Below are 10,073 nucleotides of genomic sequence, written 5' to 3'. Positions count from 1 at the left end.
CAGCCAGAGCTTGAATGTTAACAATCACTGCTTCCCACCGGGCTCAAACTTCCTGCCTGTAGGAAAGCCTTGGACTAGGCTGAGGTTCTATCCTGCAGACTCTGTGATTGCTTTATCGGAGCTTGGTCATTAGCAGAACTAGAAAGCCAACCCAGGGCTCACCAGGCTCCTGCCCTTTGTCTTATGCTCCAAATTTCTCGGAGAAGAGGCCTGGCCTGGATGGGTGTATGCTTTAATTCAGGAGGCTAACACCCCAGCTTGCTATCGGTACTAATCAGTGGGGTAGGAGAGTACTACTGGGGACCAAGGTCAGCAGGCCTCTCACTGCACTTGGTGTCTCCAGAAGGGAGAAGCCTGCCTGCTTGGACAGAGGTACGCCCTGCAGATGTCCTCTAGTGGCCAAAACCGTGTCCGGCCAACGGGTAATGCTTACTTCATGGTCAGTTTGATTATTTCTCTTTCTTCCTCTTCTTTTAATTTTTCAACAAAACTGTCCAGCACCGGCATTTCGAACTTAATGTACTGGGCAACCTAGAAAATCCAAGACCATTAACATATGCATTAGATGAGGGCTTGAGATGTGCTTTCCCTAGTGGCCAAAGCCAAAGTCCTGGACCCACAGGACACAGGAGCTGCCTCTCTTCCCAGCCCTGCTGCTGGCATTGCTCAGTTCTGTGTGCTGGGAGAGGAGGGACTACTCTTATCTCAAAGGCAACCTTCATCCACTGGAGGAAACGCCACTGAGATAAATATTGGGAAAAGCATTCAAGTCTGTGTCATTGTCACACCCGAGTGCTCTTGGCATGGGTGGGGAGTGGGAATACCATTGTGCTCAACAATGAAAAGAAGCTGACCCAGCCCTGGGAAGCTGAGGGAGTCAGCCACAAGCTTAGAGACCCATATTCCAAGGAGGCCCTTTTGTTTAGGGGCTGCACATATGTGTATAGTTTTATCATTGAGATTTAGTGCCTGTTGCCCTTGAGTTGGCCCTAGTTAAGGGCCTCTCTGTGAGTCTTTAGCATGATAACAAAAGCATCAGAAATGGTTTTACTTATGAGGAAACTGGCAGGACTGAGCTCTCTGAGTACCCCAGTTCTTCTGTCCCCTAAGCTAACAGGACCTAGGATACACTGCCTGGGAAGACTGGGGTCAAGATCCCCTTCCTTCAAGTCTTGCCTCCCAGGCTCTCCCTGTGGAGCAGGCTTTCAGCTCCACCCCCACTCACATCATGGGGCACCTCCTCGCTCAAGTCGGCTTCCATCAAGAAGATCTTGACAATTTTCTCACAGGGCCCATGCAGGATTCTGGATATCAGTGGGTACTCACAATCTTTTAATTTTGTCTGCTCTGAAATAGAATTTTACAAAATTCATGGGGATGTGAGGATTGCCCACCTACCCCTCCCTGTATGTATGTATGTATGTATGTATGTATGTAATTAGGACAGGGGCATGATAAAAGGGAGGTAGTCAGAGAATCTTTCTCAGACTTCTGAGGGTCTGCATCTTGCAAGATACATGATTCCATGGAAGGGCAGCAGAACTGGCCACCCTAGGTCAGCTCTCTGGACTCAGGATTGAGGCTAGAAACAGCTGCTTTTCTCACTTTCCCAGCAGCAAGACATCAATCTGTTGAGACCTCTCATTTACTGTCAGAAGTCAGATATTGTCCGGACAGAAGCTAATCACCAGCCCCAACTCTAGACCCTTGTTAGCCCAGGGGCAGCAACAGAGGAATCCACACAATGAACACCACTAAAAACCATCCTCATCTTCCATTAGCTACTGATACTTGGTCACCATCTTGCCTCAAAGTTCCCTCCACCCTCCATCCACCTCCATCTTCTCACCTCTCTAAAAGTTGACTTCCTTGCTATGACAAAAGGAGTCTGGCTTCCTTTGGGTGATTCATCTCTGGGGCCTTCCATGGTTATGTGTGATGACCCATTAGCAAACCAGCTTGTTTTCCTCTTGTAGACCTGCATTTGGTTCATGTACTTTGTAGGCCCATCCAGTGAGTGGGAGTAGAGGGAAAATAATTGTCCTTCCTATATATCATTTAATAAAGGCTCGGCACAGAGAAAATCGGGGCAGAGCAGACAGAGGGGGACCACAGACTTGGGGACACAGGAAATGCTTAGCAACAAGAAGCTGCCCACGAGCTACAGAGGGGCCCAGAGGGTTTACAAGAGCAGATCAGGTTGCAGCCCTGGCATACAAGTCCTACTCTCTTAACTGAGCTACATAATGGTTCACTAATGAAAAGGGCCTGGAGAGGGTTCTTCCTACACTGTTTTAGAGGGGTTCTCAGAACGGAACCAAGTTTGACGGTGGAGGGGAAGGTGTGGGGAAGAAGAGCAGGTAGCACACTTGCTGTGTGATCACCAGAAGCTAGCACTTACCCCCAGACTCATGGACGGTGTAGAGTGCAAACTCACTGGGACCATCTTCTACCTGCACAGGCAGCCACAAGAAATCCGACCACAGCATTTTTTAGCAAAAGGGAACAGACCAACCCCACACCCTTCCTTGCCTAGAATCTCAGGGACACCGGCACATCGGCTTTCCCCCAAAAGCCAATCCCAGCAACCCCCAGTCCTTCTACCACTCAGCAAAGCAGCCTCTTGGCAAGGCTGTTGTTCCCTGGGGCCACACTTACCCGGAACTTGTTTAGTAGCAAGGTGAGCACCTGCTGGGTGGTCATAGTGCTGTTAACCCGGACGTTGGTCACAGACCCATAGGCAGGAGTGAACACGGAGGTCTGTGTAGAGCAGATGGATAGCTTAGGGTAGGTCCAGAGGAAACATAGCTAAAGTTCTGAGCAGACCAAAACAGTGGGAGACTACTTCTTAGAGCACCTGCCCCATGACCATGATGTTTGTGCCTAGACCTGGGGACACTCAAGGTGCTATGTGTCCTCAGAGCACTCTGAAGAAGGCGCTTAACACTGTACACACCCATCAACAACAGCTCTCTGGATCTTGGAAACCAGGACCCTGGAAGGAATTCACTGGGGTAGGTAGGACACAGGGCTCTCCATCACTCTACCTACCGACAGCATCAGCATCAACAAACATCCATGAACTTAGGCTCAACGCTTCCAGATCTACTCTCTTCCCCAAGTGCTGTCCAAGCAGAGGCCTCCAGTCTCACTGTGGCATTTGCCAACAAGCCCCTCCCTCTCACCTTCTAGCATATCCTTCATACCACTCCCCTTGGTGCTACCTTTTAAAATACCCCAGATAACAAAATGTGATCTAGCCCAGGTTCATACAGTCGTACCTGGGTCTTCCTACATCTCTCACTCCCAAAGAGACCTGATGGCTCAGAAACAACCCTTGGAGAAGACTGCTTATGTCAGAACCCCCTTTTAGAAAATATGTAAGGCTTCCTGTGGCCTGTATGAGGCCATGGGCATCTCCTCTCACTCTTCAGCACACAGGATGCCAAGTCCTCCAACAAACATCTGGTGCTCCAGCTAATTTTAAAAATTGCTTATTTAAACATTCCTGTATAGTTTTTTGAGTCAAATTCTAACCACACAGGCCAGGATGGTTTGAAACTCAAGACCTTCTTGCCTGGCCTCCCGAAAGCCAGGGTTGCAGTTTAGTATCACCATGCCAAGCAGATAATGTTTACTCTTTGTGGTCCTGGAAATTGAACCTGGGTCTTATACATAGTAAGTACCGACAAGTACTCACTACCATGAAGAACACCCCCAGCTCTCTTCTTTGATTTTTAGATAAGGTCTCACTACGTGGCCTTGAACCGCTTGCACAGCTTAAGCTGTCTCAAAACAGGATCACCATACTTTGTCACCATGCCTAGTTTATTTATAATTCACCATGCCTGGTTTATTTATAATTTTTTTTTTGCATGAGAGGCATGTTACATTTTTTTTTGTAATTATCTTGATTTTTCTTCCAACACAGCACAGATAGCTCCTAACTTATGATGGTGTGACTCATCATTTTTTACTTTAAGACAGTGCAAAAAATATACACATTCATCAAACCACCTCTTAAACTTTAAATCTGGATCCTCCCACCCGCCACCATCGTATGGAATCCAGTGCTACTCTCCGTGCTGGGCAGCAATAGTGTGAACAGCTCCCAGTTAGCCACATAATCTTCTGGAGAAGCAACCAGAACTCTCCAGGGGGCTGTGCTGCTGAGCCGCGGAGCACTGTGACTTGGGTGCTACAGGTATTTCCACCTTATGTTTTCAATTAGGATGAGCTCATCGGGACACAGCTAGGCTGTCAGTCAGAGAGCTTTCTTATAGAAAAATTAACCAGGACACTGTCTGAGGCTTGGGAAGCCTGCTACAAGCACTATAACCAGGCGTTGAATGTGTGAAGCATCTTACAAGTCCCTCTCGATCCTTACAGTGGCCCTCTGGATTACCTACAGGGTGTTCCTATTTTCTGAGAAAGGAAACCTCAGTTGGGAGGTTAAATACCTGATTAGGGTCAGCCCGTTGGAAAGGACTGTGCCGTGATGGAGGAGTCTACAATGCTTGGAACTTCATGTGCTTCCTCCCCGCTTAAAGCTGGTGCCTCCCAGCATACCTGACTGTGCTGCCGTGAGCCTACCAACTCTAGCTGAGACCCACAAGCACTCCAGGCTACAGGCTGTACAGGAAATGAGCCTTCAGGGCAGAGGTTTTCAACCTTCCTAACGCTGAGACCCTTCAATATAGTTCCTCATATTGTGATGATCCCCAACCATAAACTTATTTTGTTGCTACTTCACAGCACCAATTTTGCTACTGTTATGAATTATAATGCAAATATATGTGCTTTCTGATGGTCGCAGAACCATCCTATGAAAGAGCCATGTGACCTCCCACCAAGGGGTTGTGACCCATAGGTTGAGAACCACTGTTGTCGAGCCAAAGACGCATGGAAGGTTCATTCAACTACTTCAAGGAGAGGAACATTCTTGTCAACAAGGCTGTGTTTGTTCTGCACAAAGCCTACCTTGGACATATACCAACCAAGGAGAGACAAAGGTCGTTGGATTGCTTTCTTACCCCAGTGGATCACATCTGGATCCGAATAACCAGGACAAAGCAGTGGGGATACCTACGATTGGATGGGTCTGGGGATAAAATCCACGCTGTTAGTCCTAACAGTTTAGGGAAATGATAACGTGAAATACTAGTGCGCAGTTGTCAGGAATAAAACCTAGGACAAGTATCCCCACCAAAAACGTCAGTGCTGTGAATTAGTAATTTTCATTGTTGTTTGTGTCTTAAGGAATCTGTACCCCAACTTCTAAGAACATTGTGTATAGAGGAGGTGAAAAATGGCTTTTTTTGTTTTGGTTAAAGAGTCTCTGTAGTCCATGTTTCCTTCCTATGAATCACCCTTTTAGAATGGCAACTGCTTCAGCTGGAAGGTTCCCTCTCCATTCCCCAGCATGGCAGGATGTGGCCTGTCCCAGTACACTCCAGCTCCACAGGCAGGGCCACACCCAGACTGCCACTCACTCCATTTATAGTAACAATCAACTTATCCCTTTATAGCTCACTTGTTAATGGAGTGATGTAATGAGGGGAAGGTGATCTTTCCCTAAGGTCAGTACAATGCAATACTTGTACAAAAGGAGAAGGGCTGGGAACTCTGAGATCCCCAGGTTCTCTGGGAAAAGATACCCATGGCTCTGGGCACACCTAGCAAGCCAGCTTAATTACCCAGTGAGAGCGACCGCTGTGTACATGATGTTCCCATGACCCTGAAAGGGAGCCTCACAAGAGTGGGTTAACTAAAGATACTCTTGGCTTTACCGTCTGCTTAGCGCTTTCATGCACCCAATCCATACAACTTAGAGAATGGAGGTGGGGTGGGGGTAGTGTTGTCTGTGTGGAAGCTCGAATGGGATGTCATGCTGCTGTGGCATTGAGGAAGAGCCAGTCACTCTCCTGAGCTTTCCGCTTAGGGCAACAGCAGTTATCTCAAAGTTATCTAATGGAGGAATGGGACGAATGCTGAATGTTAGGGCCCCGCTCTTCTGTGCTGGGGAATAATTCCTGTACTCTCAGCTTCAGGGCCCAGGAAAGGGCAGATGGGGACTTCACCTTGTGGTTATAAAAATGTCCATTGATGGAGAACCGGTGCCGTCGTATCTTCTGGGCTTCGCTTGGTGCCCGGGATTTGGACCTCCTCTGGATTATGCAGCTGGCATCGCTCTTTGTCCGCATAAGCTGTGGGACCTCCTCCTCTTCCCCCTCCAGGGCTCCTGCAGAAATAAATAGACGAGAAGCTAGGGGCGGGGGGAAGATGGTCATGGCTCAAGCAGTGGCACTGCCTGGTGGACGTTGTGGCTCCCTGGAGCCCTGTAGTCGTGGCACTCTGTAGTAATGCTGGTCCTGGTTTGGATGCTGGGCAGCGGCTGTGTTGGTGCCACAGTGCCTCTCACAGTCCCCACTGAGGTATGTGGTCCCTCCATCCCTGTCCTCTGAGCACTCACTCACTCAGGGACAGGTCCTTCACCAGGTGCTAAGGGAAGGGTACAAAGAACACAGGTGAATGACACCTGATCTTGGAGTTGAGTGTGAGGATGAGGTCTTAGAGGCTTGGGACAAAAGGGAACAGCGGCCTCCACTGAGCCCACTTCCTTTTCATATCACAGCCCAATTCAGAAGACTCAGGTGAAGGACCTAAGGCGACACTTCTATAAGCCTCTGCCTTCTTTTCCGTAGAGGAATAAAGAAGAATGTGTGTGGAATCTGTTTCCTCCTGTGCAGGTGCTAGTGCGGCTCTCTCATGAGACAGATGCAGCTGTTTCTGTGATTCCCTATGGCTGTTCTTTGGAGACTGTGTGCATCACCCAAAACAGGCTGGGGTCTTCTGGGTTTTGCTTACCTGAGCTATCTCCGGAAACCTCTGCCTTGTTTGCAGGTTGAGTGCCAGGCTCTTCAGTAGGGACCTTGCTGTCCTGGGGTAAAGCTTCCTTTCTGAAAACAGAGAAGCACAGTACTCAAGTAGCTGCAACAGAGAAAAATGCCTCTCTGCTTTCACAGGCAGGACATAAGTGAGGAGCCCAAGGGCTGAGTGTGATGAATTTTATCAGTATAGTAGAAAGCTCCTCACAGCATCGGTTGGAAGGAGTGGAAGCTATCCCTTAGAACGGGTAACTGTTCTGAGATGCATCACAGACCATGTGCAAAGTCAGTGCCCATGGGATGCAGGCTCAGCCAGCTTAGTGCCTGCACAGCTGTGTGCTGAAAGAGCTTGAGGGTGTTGTGGGTCTAAGGAGTCAGGTTAACTTTGGGGATCAATGCTCCAGCCTTTTTGGCAGGACTGACCCCAACCACAAGCCAGAGAAGACAGTATCAGGATAGAGAAGGAGCGGGAGTGATGAGGGGAGATAGCATTCAGTAGAGAGACTGTGAACATGGGCTGGGGGAGGGATGGCTAGTAGGACTGCCCCTACCTTGACAGGGGTTGGGGTGGGGAGCATGAGTCATACTTGCAACCTTTCCAAGGAGTCTTTATGTTCTAAGTCATGTTGCTCAAAGTTGTGTACCAGTGACCAGGGACACCTGGGGTAAGAGCTACTGTGTCACCCGCATGTACTATCTATCTATCTATCTATCTATCTATCTATCTATCTATCTATCTATCTATCTATCATCTATCATCTATTGAGTGTGCATGTGTACTCGGGTATGTAAGTTTATACGCACCGCATTTTGCAGGAGCCCATGGAGGACAGAAAAGGGCACTGGAATCCCTGGAAATAGAGTTGTAGGCAGCTCTGAGCCGCTGTATGCACGCTGGAAACTGAACTAAGGTCAGAGCAGCAAGTGATCTGCAACTTCTGATCCAACTCTCCAGCTCCTTCATATATACGCTTTTAAAACAGCGTTTCTGTATGTGAGCCCAGCCTGGGTTCAAACTCGGAATTCCTCTGCCCTACAGTTTACTGAGGGTGTTAATCTCAGGCAAACTTACATCACCATGCCCATCTTCTCTGCATATTTGGCAAGGACAAAATTCTGAATGTTTGCCTCTGAAGAATCATTACACGAAGAAGCAAAACTCAGACTAACTGCCTTTGTCCTGATGGTAAAATAAATCGGATTTTAAATTCTGGTAAACTGATGCAAACAGAATCTGTCACTGATGTGAAGCAGCAGCGAAAATAAATTTGGGTGAATCCCTAAAATTCCCTTTCAAGGAGATCCCAGTGGGCTGAGGACTTAGCTCATTAGTATAGCACTTAGGCGTGGGTTCTGTCCCCAGCACCATAAAGCAGGTGTTTGGAACATGAAACTATTCCCCTGGAGGAGGGACAAAGGTCACATCATCACAGGGAGGGCACCCTAAGTAAGGTTGTGTGTTGCAGTGGGTAGGCCAGAAAGGACGGAGGTAACCACTGAACAGGAGAGGGGTTTGGTCTGCGCTCCATTCCTAAGCCCCATACAGCAGTGAAGCGTCTACCCCAAGGCTGAGGATGCTCCACATACAATGTGGTGCACCATGATAATCGACATCACAGAGGTCCCTGGCTCCACTCTACCTGCCAGACACTCACTGGAGGTAGCTGAGCCTCTCAGGCACCCATGTGGCAGACGGCAGGTGCACTCGCTCCCGATCATCCTGCATCTGCAGCCGGATGGGTCGTCTGAGTCCCCAGGCAATGTTGAGGAGTCCTTCGATGATCAGAGTCCCTTCTTCCTGTGGGAGAAACACGGGTCAGTCATTTCAAAAATCCAGCAGCTTCCCTAAAGATGTCTATCCTTCCTCTTTGTGACCTGCTCGGGAATACGATGCTCAGCCCCCCAACCCTCCAAGGGAAGAGCGAGCTGTGTGTGCATGCTTCAGTGCACGAGGGCAGGGACCAGCAGGAGGACGCATGAGGTGTTCCTTCCGCTGCTAAGTCCAGGCCCGGCCAAAGGCAGAGCGGAGCTGCTGAGTCAGGTGTCCCCCAGGACACCGCAAGTGTCTGGCAGGCACGTCTACACTGCCGGGAGGAAGCATGAGCTGGGAGAGGCATGCCTGGACACTTGTACTGGGCTAAGCTCCTTGTCTCAAAGGGCACTGGGACAGAGAATCCCACAGCCACCAGGCTCTACTGGACATCCTACCTTCTGTGTTCCCTGCCTTGTTTTTCTCTCCACACATCCAGACAGTGGCAGTGCCAACTGCCTTTTTTTCCCCTAATGGTGGGTGCTGGTTTGCCTAACACTTCTGGGACATGTCCATGGTCTATCATGAGTATTTCATGTTATTTTCATACTGAGCCCTCAACCTTCTCCGACTTCCTTAGGTCTCCAAATGAAAGGACTGCTACCCAACCCACAGTATTCCACCCCACAGGCACCCTCCTGACTCTGGCTCAAACTTCTTCGATCCTTGGTTCTTTGTCTCTGACGTATTTCCAGCCTCTCTCTCCATGGGACTCTCTAGGCTCCCTGTACCCTCATGATTACTCCATGAGCAACTGTACTGTCCGAGACCTACCTGAAACCTCTGGCACCTCTGAGAGACTCCAGCCTCACTCTCTCATGGCTCTCACCCAATATTTTATTTATTTATGTATACATCTTGGGCTAAGAACATTTAATATAAGAGTCCCACATGCACCCCTATTCTCCCCATACCTCTTTTCTCTTCTCTTCTCTTTGGGTGTTTATTCAGTGATGTTCTGCATCCAGTTACAGCTTAAACCGTAACTAACCTCTTTTCATATCTATTTGCCACACAGTTCCCATCGTGGATGGTGGCATGGACAGGCCTACTAACCATGATTCATGATGGCTAACATGCACACTGAAGATGTTTGAGAACACAACGGATGATGGTGAGACGTGGGTTCTAATTAAGAGTTCAGTCAAGCTTCCTAATCCATGGAACAGGAAGCTAAGCCAAGCCTGCGATCAGTTCTCTGCTATGGAGTGATGCTAAGGCATGGTGGTGAAGGGTATGCTAAGTGAGGTCTGGAGACTCACATACTTAATGGCTACTTAAACGTACAGCACAGGGGATTGCAGTGGGCCCGGTGCTGCCCCATGGATCTCTAAGATTCATTCATCTGGAGAAGAACTGGGGTCCCTACTTCTCTT

The 10,073-nt window shown here is 48.8% G+C and overlaps 1 protein-coding gene across 2 annotated transcripts in view; it reads right to left on the bottom strand.

Moving 5' to 3' along the window:
- The window catches only part of Rassf4 (Ras association domain family member 4), a 40,621-nt gene that overhangs the window by 5,999 nt on the left and 24,549 nt on the right, over positions 1-10,073 (bottom strand). For both annotated transcript variants that reach the window (XM_021164777.2, XM_085840132.1), the window contains exons 4-10: positions 8,543-8,685; positions 6,868-6,959; positions 6,081-6,241; positions 2,659-2,760; positions 2,402-2,453; positions 1,226-1,347; positions 434-531 (exon numbers count right to left, since the gene is read on the bottom strand). In XM_021164777.2, the coding sequence (XP_021020436.1) occupies positions 434-531; positions 1,226-1,347; positions 2,402-2,453; positions 2,659-2,760; positions 6,081-6,241; positions 6,868-6,959; positions 8,543-8,685 (770 nt within the window). The remainder of the gene's footprint in view (positions 1-433; positions 532-1,225; positions 1,348-2,401; positions 2,454-2,658; positions 2,761-6,080; positions 6,242-6,867; positions 6,960-8,542; positions 8,686-10,073) is intronic.

This window comes from Mus caroli, unplaced genomic scaffold (assembly GCF_978045245.1).
Source record: "Mus caroli unplaced genomic scaffold, Mus_caroli_1 scaffold_7, whole genome shotgun sequence".
In the NCBI taxonomy this organism is placed as follows: domain Eukaryota; kingdom Metazoa; phylum Chordata; class Mammalia; order Rodentia; family Muridae; genus Mus; species Mus caroli.
This window is presented reverse-complemented; position numbering and strand designations above follow the sequence as displayed.